This window comes from Rhinoderma darwinii, chromosome 8, assembly GCF_050947455.1.
Source record: "Rhinoderma darwinii isolate aRhiDar2 chromosome 8, aRhiDar2.hap1, whole genome shotgun sequence".
In the NCBI taxonomy this organism is placed as follows: Eukaryota; Metazoa; Chordata; class Amphibia; order Anura; family Rhinodermatidae; genus Rhinoderma; species Rhinoderma darwinii.
Window position 1 is genome coordinate 29,783,499 of NC_134694.1, and position 17,062 is coordinate 29,800,560.

A 17,062-nucleotide genomic window follows, 5' to 3' on the forward strand; every position below is an offset into this window, starting at 1 on the left:
TACCGGAGTGCTGATGCAATGCTGGAGTCCCGAGTAAAGTGCTAGCTGATGCTCTGCTTAAGGACTCCAGCAATAGGCAATGTGACAGCCCCTTGCGGTCATGCCATTGATAACACGCCGACACGAACAGCACAGAAAACAAGCACTCAGTCACGTGGGGCCGTGTTGGCGCGTCACCAATATTAGAAAAACGACAGGACTTTCGGGAGCGATTATGCAGGTTTGAACGGCACCATTTAGCACCGAATTTTAAATTAAAGTACATTAGTAAGTGACTTCTTTTTACATAAAAATATTAATGCAATGCAATTTTTGGTCCCCGGATAACCCCTTTAACTCTTTGATCACCCTCAAAAAGGGTGATTAACCCCTGTATCACTCCATCTGTGACCCCCATCCTCCTCAGTGGTGGTGGTCCTTGGATCACCCCCATTAATATACAATTTAACTCCTAATTGGCACATGTTGCGTTACACCGCCTGATTGCTGCGCTGCATTATACGTTTTTCTCGTAATTGGTGCACACCAAGTTATATCCCCTGGTTAATGCACTATAAGTTTTACCGCAATATTGCTTTTTCTCCTAATTGGTGCACGCCACTTTATACCGCCTGATTGCTGCACTGCGCCATACGTTTTACTCTTAATTGGTGCAAGCCAATTTATACCTTCTAATTGCTGCGCCATAAGCAGTGGCAGAACTTCCACTACAGCAGCCATAGCGGCAGCTACGTGGCCCGCGGCAAGATGGAGCCCATGCCACCCGGACTGGCACATAACATTTATGTGCCGGGCCGGGAGGCACGGGCTTCATTTTGCCTGGTGGTATCACTTACACCTGTCATCCTGTCTGGCCCACGGATTACCGGTGCTACTGACTACCACATTCAATTGTATTTGCGTCCTCAGGATGCAGCTACAATTGAATACTATGTAGGCTACAGGCCACATTAGACCTGCAGCCTATAAGATGCTGGGACTGTATCCCTGCGCAGGCCGGTGCGATGACGTTACTGGATGACGCCAGCCTATGCAAGGGTCCCGTCTCAGCGTCTGATAGGCTGTAAGCCTAACATGGCTGATGCGGCTGTGGAGCAGCTCCGTTCGTTGAGGGAAAGGGGCTAGGAGAATACAAGGTTTTTATTTGTTTGGGGGGCTGAGTGACAATATCTACCAGGGGGACTGTGTGGCACTATTTACACGGCGGGCCGTGTAGCACTATCTACAAAGGGGGCTGTGTGGCACTATCTACAAGGGGGGGCTGAGTGGCACTATCTACAACGGAGAGCTGTGTGTGGCACTATCAATAGGGGTTGTGTAGCACTATCTACGGGGCTGTGTCCACAAAAAATGTATGACCAAATTCTTACACAACAATTTTTATTAACAAATGAGTACACAAAAAGTTTTTTTATTTAAAAAAAAAATCATCTAAGAGGTGGAGTTTTAAAAATGGGGATACTTCTCAGGGTTTTCTAATATTTCAACAACTCTGAGCCTCCGTCATCATGTTACAATGTAGTAAAAATCACAAAAGTAAGCATGGTGCTATTTCCCTTCTGAGTTTTGCCGAGTGCCAAAGCAAAAGATAATGGCCACATGTGGGATACTGCCATACCCGGGAGAACCTGTATATCAATTTGTAGGATGAGTGTCTCCGATAACCCAAGCTGGGCACAACATATTGGGCACTGAAATTTGCAATTTTCCATGCTCTGTATCAAATTCTGGAAAACTCCTGTGGGGTCAAAATGATCACTACACTACTAGATAAATGCCTTGAGGGGCGTCGTTTCCAAAATGGGGTTACTTATTGGGGGTTTTCACTGTACTGGTAGCTCAGGGGCTCTGCAAAAACAACATGGCGCCCAAAATATATTCAAGCAAAATCTATGCTCAAAAGCTGAAGTGGCGCTCCTTCCTTTCCAACAACATATAAGGGTATTGGCGTATTCAGGAAAAATTGCGTAACAAATTGTGGTGTGCTTTTTCTCTAAATACCTCTTGAATAAATGAAACATGTGGGGCTAAAGCGACATTTTATTGTAAAATATGCAATTTTTTATTTTCAAGTGCCAGTTTTTATAACTTCTATGAAACACCTGTAGAGTCCGAATGCTTATTACACCCCTAGATAAATTCATTGAGGGGTGTCGTTTCCAAAATGGGGTCACTATTTGAGGGTTTCTATTGTACTGGTACTTTAAGGGCACTGCAAATGCAACATGGTGCCTGAAAAAAAAACTAATAAAATCAATGCCCTAAACACGAGGTGCTCCTTAATTTCAGAGGACTGTGTTTGAGTCGAGTGGCGCACTAGGGCAACATATGGGATATTTCTACAAACTGCAGAATCATGGTAATAAATATTAAGGTTTGTATTGCTGTTAACCCTTGCTGTGTTACAGGTGCAAATAGATTAAACTGGACAATTTGAAAATAAAAAGGGAGATTTTGAAATTTCACCTCCATTTTGCTTTAATTCCTGTGGAACACCTTAACCCCTTCCCGCAATTTCACGTACAATTACGTGATGGGAGATGGTGTTTTCCCGCAATTCCACGTAACTGTACGTGAAACAGATGGAGCTGGCTCAGGAGCTGAGCCAGCGACATCACCGCCGGGTGACAGCTGTATGTTACAGCTGGCAACCTGAGGTATGGGCCAGGACCGGAGCTAGCCTCCGATCCGACCGATTAACCCCTCACATGCTGCGTTCAATAGAGATCGCAGCATGTAAGGAGTTTATAGCCACCGACACCCCAGAAACGTGATCGCTGGGTTGCCGGTGGCTGCAAAGGCGATCGGAGGGCTAATACTTACCTCCCGGTCTGCCAGTAACGGAATCCTCCTATGCCCCGTCGTCCGCGGGGCCCAGGAGGCTTCCGGTACCATCGGCAAAATGGCACCGGCTCATCTTCCGGCTCAGAAGCTGAGTCGGCGTCATCAGCAGTGGGTGTCCGCTGTATGTTACAGCGGACACCCCGATCTATCGGCAGGAACCGGAGCTAGCTCCGATTCCTGCCATTAACCCCTTCAATGCAGCGATTCAATGCAATCGCCATATCAAAGTGGTTTGTATGAAATCCGCAGCCTGGCATGTGATGGCAAGGCTGGCGACTGTTACTATGGCAACAGGATGCCTAACAATGGCTTCCTATCTGACATTACGGAGGCCGATTAAGTCCCGCCCGGAGGCGGAGCCTGATCGGCTTGCTGTCAGTAAACAACTGACAGTTCTAATACATTGCACTACATAGGTAGTGCAATGTATTAGAACATCAAACAAACAGTTGGAGCTTCAAGTCCTCTAGTGGGACTAAACAAAAGTGTAAAAAAAAAAGTGTAAAAAAAGTAAAAATAAAAGTTGTAAAAAATACAATAAAAGTTTCAAATAATAACACAAAACAAAATCGCCCTTTTTCCCTTATCAAGTCATTTATTATTGAAAAAATAATAATAAAGCCATACATATTTGGTATCGTAGCGACCATAACGACCTTAACTATAAAAATATTATGTTATTTATTCCGCACAGTGAACGCCGTAAAAAAAAAAAAAATAAATACTGACATAATTGCTATTTTTTGGTCACTTTGTCTTCCAAAAATTTAAATAAAAAGTGATCAAATAGTTGCATGTACCCAAAAATGGTACCTATAAAAACTATAACTCGTCTCGCTAAAAACAAGCCCTCATACAGCTCTCACAACTTGGCGACAGAAAAAATCCATTCTCTTTACAATAGTTATTTTATTGTGCAAAAAGTTGTAAAACATAAAAAGTGCTATAAATTGGGTATCATCGGAATCGGACTGACCTGCAGAATAAAGGTAACATGTAATTTATAAAAAGAATTAAAAAAAATATGCCAGAATTGCTATTTTTTGGTCACCTTGCCCCCCCCCAAAAAAAAGGATAACAAGTGATCAAAAAGTCGCATGTACCCCAAAATGGTACCAATAAAAACTACAGCTCGTCCCGCAAAAAAACAACCCTCATACCACTACGTCTATGAAAAAATAAAATTGGTTAAGGCTCTAATAAGTCAGGAAATAAAAATATGCAATTGTGCAGCCCGAGGGGAAAGTTTCTTCTGTTTCAAGTGGCGAATTATCAAGGCCCCTAAAATTAGGGAACCAGGAAGGGGAGGGCCCAAACATATCTGCTGGAAGTGAGGGCGCCCGTATTATACCAGGACAAAACTTCCCAGCAAAATTCCTCAAACTGCAAAGGTGCCAAGTGTGGACCAAAAGGGGAATAAGTAAAGACCATTTATTAGTGAGACACCGGCCTGTGCAGAAAGGATTGTGTCACAGCGTAACACACATCTATGGGTTATTTTATTGTTGTTTTTTTACCCCATTATTATACCACCTGACTATGCCCCTTATATACTCCGCCCGGTTTACATGTACCCCCACATTATAAACGGAAACACCAGTAAGACTCCAAACAAAACTACTACAAGCAAAATCCACGCTCCAAAAGCCAAATGGCGCTACCTCCCTTCTGTACCCTACAGTGTGCCCAAACAGCAGTTTACTTCCACATATATGGCATCGCCATACCCGGGAGAACCCTTTTAACAATTTTTGGGGTGTGTGTCTCCAGTGGCACAAGCTGGGCACGACATATTGGCATATCTATGGGAAAAACCCATTTTCACTCTGCAACATCGAGTGCACAGCAATTTCTGCCAATAACCTGTGGGGTTAATATGCTCACTACACCCCTAGGTGTAGTTTCCAAAATGGGGTAACTTCTGGGGGGGATCCACTCTTTTGGTCCCACAGGGACTTTGCAAATGCGACATAGCGCCCAGAAACCAATCCAGCAAAATCTGTACTCCAAAAGCCAAATGGCGTTCCTTCTCTTCTGAGCCCTACTCTGTGCCCAAACAGCCGTTTATGACCACATATGGGGTATTGCCGTATACAGGAGAAGTTGCTTTACAAGTGTTGGGGTGCTTTTTTTCATTTATTTGTTGAGAAAATGAAACCTTTTCAGCTAAAACTACGTCTTATTGAAGAAAAAGGATTTTTTTTAATATTTACTGCCCAATTCTAATAAAATCTATGAAAACCCTGTGGGTTCAAAATGCTCACTACACCCCTAGATGGATTCTTCAAGGGGTGTAGTTTCCTAAATGGAGTCACTTTTTTGGTGTTTTCACTGTTTTGGTCCCTTAGGGGCTTTGCAAATGCGACGTGGTCTCCGCAAACCATTCCTGCTAAATTTGAGCTCCAAAAGCCAAATGGCGCTCTTTCACTTCTAAGCCCTGCTGTCTGTCCAAACAGCCTTTTCTGACCACATGTGAGGTATTGTTTTACTCGGGAGAAATTGCATTACAAAAGTAGTGGTGCATTTTCTCCTTTTAGTCCTTGTGGAAATTAGAAAAAATTAGCTAAACTTACATTTTCTTTGAAAGAATGTAGATTTTCATTTTCACGGCCTACTTCCAATAATTTCTGAAAAAAAACCAGCGGGGTCAAAATGCTCACTATACCCCTAGAAAATTTCCTCAAGGGGTATAGTTTCCAAAATGGGGTCACTTTTGGGGGATTTCCACTGTTTTGGCACCGCAAAAGCCTTTCAGACCCGACATGGTGCCTAAAATATTTTCTAATAAAAAGGAGGCCCCAAAATCCTCTAGCTGTTCCTTTGTGTCTGAGGCCTGTGCTTCAGTAAATAAGTGCACTAGGGGCACATGTGGGATATTTCTAAAAACTGCAGAATCTGGGCAATAAATATTGAGTTGTGTTTCTCTGGTAAAACTTTCTGTGTTACAAAAAAAATAAATGAAAAATGAATTTCTGCAAAAAAAAAAAGAAATTTGAAAATTTCACATCTACTTTGCCTTAATTCGTGTGAAACATCTAAAGGGTTAAGAAACTTTCTAAATGCTGTTTTGAATACTTTGAGGGGTGAAGTTTTTAAAATGGGGTGACTTATCGAGGGTTTCTAATATATGAGGCCCTAAAATCCACTTCACAACTGAACTGGTCCCTGTAAAAATAGCCTTTTGAAATTTTCTTGAAAATGTGAGAAATTGCTGCTAAAGTTCTAAGCCTTGTGATGTCATAGAAAAATAAAAGGATGTTCAAAAAACGATGCCAATCTAAAGTAGACATGTGAGGGATGTTAATTAGCAACAATTTTGTGTGGTATTACTATCTGTCTTATCGCTTGGATAGGTAAAAGCATTCCGAAGTTATTACCACATAAAGTGAAACATGTCAGATTTGAAAAAATTGGCTGCGTCCTGAAGGCTAAAACAGGCTGCGTCCTGAAGGTGTTAAGGGTTAACAACGTTTGTAAGTGCAATTTTGAAAAATGTTAGGGGTACAGTTTCTAAAATGGGGTAATTTATGTGGATTTCTATTACATAGGCCCCTCAAAGTCCCTTTAGAAGTAGATTGGTCCCTAAAAAAGTAGGTTATGGAAATTTTATTGAAAATGTGAAAAATTGCTCTTAAATTCTAAGCATTCTAACATCCTAAAAAAATTTGAAAAAAAAAACTGATGCCAACATAAAAACATATGGTAAATGTTAATTATTAACTATTTTCTGTGCTATGACTGTCTTAAAAAGCAGAATCAAATATTGAAAATTGCAAATTTTTCCAAAATATTCTGTAAATTTGGATTTTTTTTAAATATATCACTAACAAAGTGTGTCCTTTACAATACTGTACATTATTCCTGCTTTCTGAGAAATGCTTTCCTATCTAGTCTAGTATATAGAGTTTCAGAATCGTTCTAGATGTGTACTTGATGTGATACTATAGCCATGCATTGCTTTAAAGCTTACCTAAATTATCAGGTGACTTTTCAGAATAACACAATTTCTGGTCATAACATGACTTGTATGTGGCACTATTTAGCAGCTTTCCCATCTGCAGGCATTATTTTTAATTCTCAGTTTTCTCAAAGCTAGTAGGCTCATGTCTTCTATACACTGCACACAAAGAAAAGGACGATACTGCTCTCCTATCTCTATCTATCACATATATAGAGGCAGCAGCAGCATTGAGATTGTACAGCAGTACAGACCATTATAGTAAAAAAGTTGAACATATATTACATTAATTTGCTTAATTTGTAGTTAATGCAGATCATTTGTAGTATTTTGTTTTTACTTTGAGTCTTTGTTGTTGATCCAATGTTGTGACTAAATTAAAGGGTAACTAAACGTTCAACAAACTTCTGACATGTCAGAAGTTTTGATTGGTGGGGGTCCTTGCACTGAGACCCCCACCAATCGCTAAAACAAAGTGGCAGAAGTGCTCGTGTGAGCGCTGAGCCGCTTAGTTTTCGTTCAGCTTTTTCCGGAAATCGATGTAGCGGTGTACGGACTCAATAGAAAGTCTATGAGCCTGTACATCGGCTTTCTGGGAAAAGCCGTACAGAAACTAAGCGGTTCGGCGCTCACACGAGCGCTTCTGCCACTTCATTTTAGCGATTGTTGGGGGTCTCAGTGCTCGGACCCCCACCAATCAAAACTTCTGACATGTCACTATGACACGTCAGAAGTTTGTTGAGCGTTTAGTTACCATTTACACATAAGATAGGCGGTTAAAAAAAAATTAGGAACTGTTTATTTCTGTTTTCCTAATACAACAGTCAATGTAGCTCCAAAGGTGGAGTGCCACTTTAAATGCTGCAATGAAAATATTTACCTTGTGCAAATGTAGCTGGCACCAAGTAGTCAGTTGACACATACTATCTATGGCAGCAGAACAAGGGTATTGTATTAGTGGCATAATACATGCTGTCATCTGGGAAGCGTGACAGCACTGAGAGTAAACTCTGGTAGTCTTTTGAATGCACATGGTAAATGGGTATATACATATCTGATAATATACTGAAAAGATTGAATAAGTTGAAAAGTTAAATCTTGTAGGTGTAGATATTCACCTCTCGTGTAGCGTTATCCTGAATAAGATTGTACAGGGGAGTGATCCGGTTAATTTCCAGGAGCACTGGGATGGGGCTGACTTGTTCCTTGCCTGCTCTTCGGCACAAATGGCAGCTGGATGGACAACGTCCCTTCTCTTCACAGTGGATTTCCACTCCCATGATAAGCTGGTCATCAGACAGCATCTGTGCTGTCAGCAAACCTGAGAGATAGGTGATGAACGGCATGGACTTCAGCTCTTTCTTGCTGCCCAACTCGGTGGTTTCTACAAAGATTAAAAGCAGAACTCATTATTAATAAGCACATAGGGTATCCATAATAAATACATTATACATGTTCCCTTTTTATTACATGTTAAAATATAAAGGCAATGTCAATTATAGTGTTTTACCCACTCATACTTCTAATGACCAGGGACAGGTCGGTGGCTTAAAGGCCATGTACACCTTTGAAATCATTTTTTGTTTTTTAATAAAAAATGTCTTGGTGCAACTTTCTAAATACTTTTTATGAAATAATAATTTTTACTTTTTGAGATACAGCTGCTTTGTATCCTGTGTACAGAGCAGCTGTATCTTGCGCTGAGACCTGAATACGTCAGGTTAGCGGGACTGGCGGGTTCAGTGTCAGCGGCTCCTCCGTGCTTCTAATGCGCAGGATCCACCTGCAATCGATCACATTTATGTTATTAATTTAGATGTGATCGGTAACGGCTTGAACCTCGATCAGAGGCACGCAGGATCCCCTGACACTGAACCCGTCAGTCCCGCGGACCTGACAGATAAAGGGTTTCAGCGCTAGGTACAGCTGCTCTGTAAACAGTTTACAAAGCAGCTGTAGGGCAAAAAGTTAACATTTTTATTAAAAAAAAACAAAAAATAAACAATTTCAAAGGTGTACATAGCCTTAATAGATAGCACAAGTGCGAGGCCAAATCCAACCACGCCAACATCTGGATGGAGTTTGTGTATATTTGTTGGGTTTCCTTTGAATACTTATTTCCTCCCATGCTTTAATAATTTGTTAAGATTATCTAAACCTGTGCAACCCCGGTTAACAATGAAATAGGCCTGAAGTGTGAGCGCCTTACATGACACCTGATATGAGTGATTTTTTTCTGTAGATCTGCACAATATGTCGACTCTATTTAAACATCAGGTAATAAAAAAGGTTTATAAAACATGCAAGTTACGTGGGAAAATTCACGACAACAATAACACAGGTCATTCCTAGCGTACTAGCAATGTTACAATATGACTGAGGTCACAGGGTGAAAGCCAGTGTTCCATCCATGTAGTATTCTACTGCCATCTACTGGTGGGTCATGGAAAACAGTCAGACTAGAAGAGTGTAAATTATAGTCTACTTTACATTGGAATTTATACACCAAGAACATAATAAAAGTAAAGTAAAATTAAATACCGTAAATTTAAAAAAGTCAGATCATGTTAACAAGACTTCTCTTATGCCTCCCCTCTCTTCTGTGACTCCCTCATTTCATCTAACATTCTCCAATCCTCCAAACACTCTCTTCCAACAAGTATATAACCTGGCCTAAAAATTTCCCAACTGATATTCCAAAACCACCTTTGCTTGACAGGTCTAGAGCTGCTTACGCCATTCCCAGACCTCTTGTATCAATTCCCTATTCTTTGTAGATCGTAAGCTCACATGAGCAAGGCTCCCATCAAATGTACAATTGTTTTATTTGTCTATAGCACATTGTGCTATGCAAAGCACTATGGAAGTTGATGGCGTCATATAAATACATAAAGAATAATTATAAACTGGAGGGGAAAAAAAAACATTCTATTCCACTGTCAGCACCAATAGTCAACGTGCAAAGTTTTCATATAAACTGATCGTTCTGGCAGCGCTAGAGAGAACAGTATTATTGTTATATGGCTGCACTAACCTCCTTATCTTCTGCCCTGACATCCATGGTCAGTACAGGAAAAGTCAGAGACAGTCTACTAGACTAAGAAAGACTGAGACAGTCCGCCAGACTAAGAAAGACTGAGACAGTCTGCTAGACTAAGAAAGTCCGAGACAGTCTACTAGACTAAGAAAGACTGAGACAGTCCGCCAGACTAAGAAAGACTGAGACAGTCTGCTAGACTAAGAAAGACTGACACAGTCCGCTAGACTAAGAAAGACTGAGGCAGTCCGCCAGACTAAGAAAGACTGAGACAGTCTACTAGACTAAGAAAGACTGAGACAGTCCGCCAGACTAAGAAAGACTGAGACAGTCCGCCAGACTAAGAAAGACTGAGACAGTCTACTAGACTAAGAAAGACTGAGACAGTCTACTAGACTAAGAAAGACTGAGACAGTCTACTACATAGTTACATAGTTACATAGTTAGTACGGCTGAAAAAAGACACATGTCCATCAAGTTCAACCAAGGGAAGGTTGAAGATTAAGAAAGACTGAAAGACTGAGACAGTACGCCCGACTAAGAAAGTCTGCTAGACTAAGAAAGTCTGAGACAGTTCGGCAGACTAAGGAAGACTGAGACAGTCCGCTAGACTAAGAAAGACTGAGACAGTCCGTGACACTAAGAAAGACTGAGACAGTCCGCTAGACTAAGAAAGACTGAGACAGTCTGCTAGACTAAGAAAGACTGAGACAGTCTGCTAGACTAAGAAAGACTGAGACAGTCTGCTAGACTAAGAAAGACTGAGACAGACCGCTAGACTAAGAAAGACTGAGACAGTACGCCAGACTAAGGAAGTCCGCTAGACTAAGAAAGACTCAGAAAGTACGCCAGACTAAAAGTCCGCTAGACTAAGAAAGTCTTAGACAGTTCGGCAGACTAAGGAAGACTGAGACAGTACGCCCGACTAAGAAAGTCCGCTAGACTAAGAAAGTCTGAGACAGTTCGGCAGACTAAGGAAGACTGAGACAGTCCGCTAGACTAAGAAAGACTGAGACAGTCCGCTAGACTAAGAAAGACTGAGACAGTCCGCTAGACTAAGAAAGACTGAGACAGTCCGCTAGACTAAGAAAGACTGAGACAGTCCGTGACACTAAGAAAGACTGAGACAGTCCGTGACACTAAGAAAGACTGAGACAGTCCGCTAGACTAAGAAAGACTGAGACAGTCTGCTAGACTAAGAAAGACTGAGACAGTCTGCTAGACAAAGAAAGACTGAGACAGTCTGCTAGACTAAGAAAGACTGAGACAGTCTGCTAGACTAAGAAAGACTGAGACAGTCTGCTAGACTAAGAAAGACTGAGACAGTCAGCTAGACTAAGTAAGACTGAGACAGTCCGCTAGACTAAGAAAGACTGAGACAGTACGCCAGACTAAAAGTCTGCTAGACTAAGAAAGACTCATAAAGTACGCCAGACTAAGAAAGTCCGCTAGACTAAGAAAGTCTGAGACAGTTCGGCAGACTAAGGAAGACTGAGACAGTATTACCACGGGGATGTTTCCATTAATCCCTTCATTAGTCTAGACCACTAGGGACTCCTTTTTATCCTTTACATCATGAAAGACCACCAGGATTCAGAACTTTAACCTCTACAGCACCTTACACCCCCAAGGTAGGATTATTTGGATATGGTATTAAAGTATTATGTGGACTGTATGGGAGTATTATTTAGCGATTATTTGGGAACTATATGCCCATGTTGACAATTGGAGATTCACTAGGTATTTGTTGAAGATTTTCAGTGTATAGGAGTGAAGTTCAAGTTAATGAAGAAAAAATCATTCATACACAGCAACAGAAAAAATCTGCCTTATCTTTTTAGAAATCCCTGTGGAAATACGGCAGATTTCACCTATTGTATTAAAATGGATGAAATCCCCCCAAAAACACATGCAAATCGCTTGTTAAAACGTGAAGGTAATCCACAGTGTGTGGACATTGTTGTATTTCCCGTGCTTACATAGCGTCAACATATTCCCCAGCACTGTACAGGGATTATTATCACACCCGTGCCTGTTCCCAACGGGGCTCACAAACTGATTTTACAATCTCAGACACTCACATGCTCGGCAACAAGTGTATATGTATGTGTTTTTCATATATAATACGCATACTGCTTGAAAATGCGAGCCGAACATACTATTATGAAGGAAAGGGGAACATTTATTCACCCACCAAAGTTATATTTCCAAACTTAGAGACCTAACTTTCTTATCAGAGGTGGCATATAGGTTGTCATGGTGATAAATATTCAAAATATCTCCAAGAAAGCTGGGCACTTATGTCCACACCAGCGTACATTAAGAATATTCAGTAAGCAGCTGGACTCTGTCAGCCCAAGTAATGTTTCTCAACATGCGGCTTGATAAGAAAAAAATAATTATTAACACTGACAGACAAACTGAGAAGAAATGTGATTTATATATAGCAAGGTGTATAATAATACTTTATTGTCTTTGCTGTCTTTGTTCAGGCGGTGATTCTGATCAATGTATTTCCCAATGTCAAAATCTCAGCACATTAAAACCATAGTCTACTTAAGAGGTCAGTCTGTGATCTCAAGTAAATTAATTTTTCTTTTGTCTGCATGAAGGTCACTTGTTACACCTTAAAAGGATATTTCATATTGTCGTCACTGTATTAAATAGATTTTTTTTTTTTTGTAATAACTTGTGTTTGTCACCAGGACCTTTAACATCTAGAATGAGCTGATTATTCTAGTTGCTCTTCAAAACAGCACAGGTCAACTATGCTTGGTACATTCCATACAGCAGGGGTGGGGAACCTTTTATCTGCCAAGGGACATTTGGATATTTATAACATCATTCGCGGGCCCTACAGAATTATCAACTTAAAAATGAGCATGCTATATATGGTCAAACATTCAATTAACTCACCCCTAATGTGATGGCTGGATCTCCTTCTCTTTGGTAAGGTGTGTGATGTTCACCAGTATTGATGAGGATGTGTTGGTCAGTCTGGAGCGGTCAACTCTATGGTAAGCGTTGAAAAGAACTGCTCGCTGCAGTAAGTTGTTCCGACTTACTTAAAGGGGTTTTCCCATCAGGGACATTTATGACCAATCCACAGGATAGGTCATAAATGTCAGATAGATGCAGGTACTACCTTTGGGACCCGCACCTATCTCTAGAATGGGGGCCCCTAAACCCCGTTCTACCTCTCTGTTCCTGCTGATTTCTGACCATGAAGAAGAAAACAGCGTAGTTTACTGAGCTGTACTGTTTCATAGTAATGAATGTCAGTTATGGAAGCAGCGCAACATGCGAGTTACGCTGTTTCCGTAACTACTACTCAGATCTATGGGATTTATGGAAACAGCGCAGCTCAGCGAGCTACGCGGTTTCCTTCTTTATGGTCGGAATTCACCTGCTTCGGCACAAAACAAAGAGGTAAAGTTACATAGTTACATAGTTAGTATGGTTGAAAAAAGACACATGTCCATCAAGTTCAACCAAGGGATGGGAAAAGGAAAGTAAAAAATTTCTACACATAGGAGCTAATATTTTTTTGTTCTAGGAAATTATCTAAGCCTTTTTTAAAGCCATCTACTATCCCTGCTGTGACAGCTCCTGCGGTAGGCTATTCCATAGATTCACAGTTCTCATAGTAAAGAAGGCTTGTCGCCTCTGCAGGTTGAACCTTTTTTTCTCCAGATAGAGGGAGCGCCCCCTTGTTTTTTAGGGGGTTTTACATGGAACAGGATTTCACCATATTTTTTGTATGGGCCATTTATATATTTATATAAGTTAATCATGTCCCCCCTTAGTCGCCTTTTTTCAGGGCTAAATAGGTTTTATTCTTTTAATCTTTCCTCATAACTTAGATTCTCCATGCACCTTATTAGCTTCGTTGCTCTTCTTTGTATTTTTTCTAACTCCAGGGCATCCTTTCTATGAACTGGAGCCCAGAACTGAACTGCATATTCTAGATGAGGCCTCACTAATGCTTTGTAAAGTGGTAATATTACATCCCTGTCCCGCGAGTCCATGCCTCTTTTAATACACGACAATATCTTGATGGCCTTTGAAGCAGCTGATTGACATTGCATGCTATTATTTCGTTTATGATTTACAAGTACACCCAGATCCTTCTCAACAAGTGACTCCCCCAGTGTAGCTCCCCCTAGGACATATGATGCATGCAGATTGTTGATACCCAGGTACATAACTTTACATTTATCTACATTAAGCTTAATTTGCCAAGTGGATGCCCAAACACTTAGTTTGTTTAAATGCACTTGCAATTCACGAACATCTTCCATAGACTGAACAATACTACATAGCTTGGTGTCAAATGCAAAAATAGAAATAGTGCTATTAATCCCATCCTCTATATCATTAATAAATAAGTTGAATAATAGTGGTCCCAGCACTGAACCCTGGGGTACACCACTTATAACCAGGGACCATTCAGAGTAGGAATCATTTACCACAACTCTCTGGATACGGTCCTTAAGCCAATTCTCAATCCAATTACAAACTATACTTTCTAAACCTATAGTCCTTAATTTACCCATTAGACGTCTATGAGGGACAGTGTCAAATGCCTTTGTAAAGTCCAAAAACACTATATCCACAGCGGCCGCTCTGTCTAGGCTTCTGCTCACCTCTTCATAAAAACAAATCAGGTTAGTTTGACAACTTCTTTCCTTAGTAAAACCGTGCTGGCTGTCACTTATAATACTTTTCTTTGTGACATAATCCTGTAAATAGTCCCTCAATAGCCCCTCAAACATTTTCCCCCTGATGGATGTTAAGCTTACTGGTCTATAATTACCCGGGGAAGACCTAGAGCCCTTTTTGAAAATAGGCACCACATTTGTCCTGCACCAGTGCCAGTTGGCACTATACCAGTCACTAGAGAATCTCTAAATATTATGAAGAGGGGGACAGAAATAACTGAACTAAGCTCTTTAAGAACTCTAGGGTGTAACCCATCTGGTCCCGGGGCCTTGTGTACATTTATTTTATTTAATTTAGCTTGGACCATATCTACATTCATCCAATTAAGTATATCAACTGATATATTAACAGCACTGGCACCGGCTACATCAGCTGCTCTTTCTTCTGTTGTATATACAGCGGTTAAGAACCCATTTAGTAACTCTGCCTTCTCTTCATCCCCTGTGACCAACTCCCCATTACTACTATCTAGGGGTCCTACATGTTCAGACCTTGGCTTTTTTGTATTTATATACTTGAAGAATTTTTGGGGATTTGTTTTACTATCCTTGGCCCCCCGCCTTTCACTTTGTATTTTTGCTGATTTTATTAACTTTTTACAGATTTTATTAAGCTCTATATAATTAAAAAAGGCTACAGCTGTACCTTCAGTTTTGTATTTTTCAAATGTAGAACAGTGTTTAGGGGCCCCGTTCTAGAAATAGGTGCGGGTCCCAGAGGCGGGACCCGCATCTATCGGACATTACTTGAGTAAGGCGCGTGGACCGAGACAAGGAGGGAATGACACGGTAACAGTGGCGGTCAGTGTGAGATCGAGGCGTGCTGTGACAGGAGTGGACTTTAACTGAGAATATTTCTGGCTGAGTGGAAAATCTTCTAAAGCCCTTGGTGAGGTGCCCCCCCAGTTATGTCTAGGCCCCCACAGACCTCCTCTGCAAAGTCTCAGCCCTAGGTTCACTACCAGAGGGTACAATATTGGCAACTATGAATGTGGAGTCTCTGTATTCTAACATCCCCCATGAGGAAGGCATAGCTGGATGCCAACACTTTCTTCAAAAGAACAATCTAGCGACAGAGCCAGCCCCACGACTCACCAGGTTCGTACTCCATCACAATTATTTTTCATTTGACAAAGACATATATCTACAGTGTATGGGAAGCGCTATGGGTAGCAAAATGTCACCACAATATGCTAACCTGTTCATGACCAAACTTTTTATCAACCTGCGTCACTAAACCTCTAGCATATTTCCGGTACATTGATGATCCGCTGATAATCTGGACAGGCTCTGAAAATGAATTGCTATATTTCCATAAAAACGTTAACAAGTTCCATCCTACCATCAAACTCACTCTCAACTATTCAAAATCTCAAATACATTTCCTGGACATGACCATATACATGAGAAACAATAACATACAAAGAACAATCTACCATAAACGTACAGGCCATCCAGCATATCTGAGAAGGAACAGCCTTCATCCAAGACACGTAAAGAAATCCATCATCTACAGCCAGGCACTATCTAGAGGGGGCTGTGTGTGGCGCAATCTACAGGGGTCTGTGTATGGCACTATGTACTAAGGGGGGCTGTGTAGCACTATCTACTAAGGGAGGGCTGTGTGGCACTATATACAAGGGAGGGGGCTGTGTGACACTATATACAGGCGGAGCTGTATGGCAATATAAACTAGGGGGCTTTATGGCGATATCTACAGGGGGGGTTGTATAGCACTATCTACAAGGGGGAGGTGGGGGACACTATCTACAAGTGGGGCGTGACACTGTTTACAGGGTGGCTGTATAGCACTATCTACAGGGTGCTGTATGTTACAATCTACAGTGGGCACTATCTATAAGGGGGGCTGAGTGCGGCACCTGGGGGTGCCCAGTAAAAAGTTTGCTATGGGGCCCACGTTTTCCTCGTTAAACCCTGACTACGTAGTTCTGAAATTTGTTACTAGACTAGACCGCTTACACAGAAAAAAAATGTCAATATAGATTTAGGGAAACTTACTAAAGTTACTATAGACTAAGGGTCCTCTTACACGGCCTGACATGGGCCATGTAAACGAGTGCCGTTTAACGAGACAGCTCGTTGATGGGCGCTCGTTTGCTCCTTTCACAATAGGCTATGTTTGGGGACGAATGATCATTACTACAATCGCTCGTCCCCTTGCATTTCCATCATGTCGGCAGAACATCTCCCTGTTTACACAGGGAGATGTGCTGCTGACAACGATAATATTTCTTGCAGCATAAACGATGCAGTCAGCCGATGAACGAGCGTTTTTTCGTTCATCGGCTGATCGTTGCCCTATTTGCACAGAAAATTGGCCCGTATAAAAAGGCCTTTACTAAACACAAAACAGCTCTCAGTCACACTGTTTTTGTTCCAAAGCCCAACTTGAAATCTTTATATTTACATGAAGAGATAAGAGAGCTTCAGAGTTAGGCCTCATGCACACTTCCACCACCGTTTTCACGGCCGTTTTTCACG

The 17,062-nt window shown here is 41.3% G+C and overlaps 1 protein-coding gene across 2 annotated transcripts in view; it reads right to left on the minus strand.

Moving 5' to 3' along the window:
* Positions 1 to 17,062, minus strand: part of ASTN2 (astrotactin 2) — a 647,867-nt gene that overhangs the window by 99,961 nt on the left and 530,844 nt on the right. For both annotated transcript variants that reach the window (XM_075835546.1, XM_075835545.1), the window contains one exon: positions 7,921 to 8,186. In XM_075835546.1, the coding sequence (XP_075691661.1) occupies positions 7,921 to 8,148 (228 nt within the window). In that variant the 5' untranslated portion in view covers positions 8,149 to 8,186. The remainder of the gene's footprint in view (positions 1 to 7,920; positions 8,187 to 17,062) is intronic.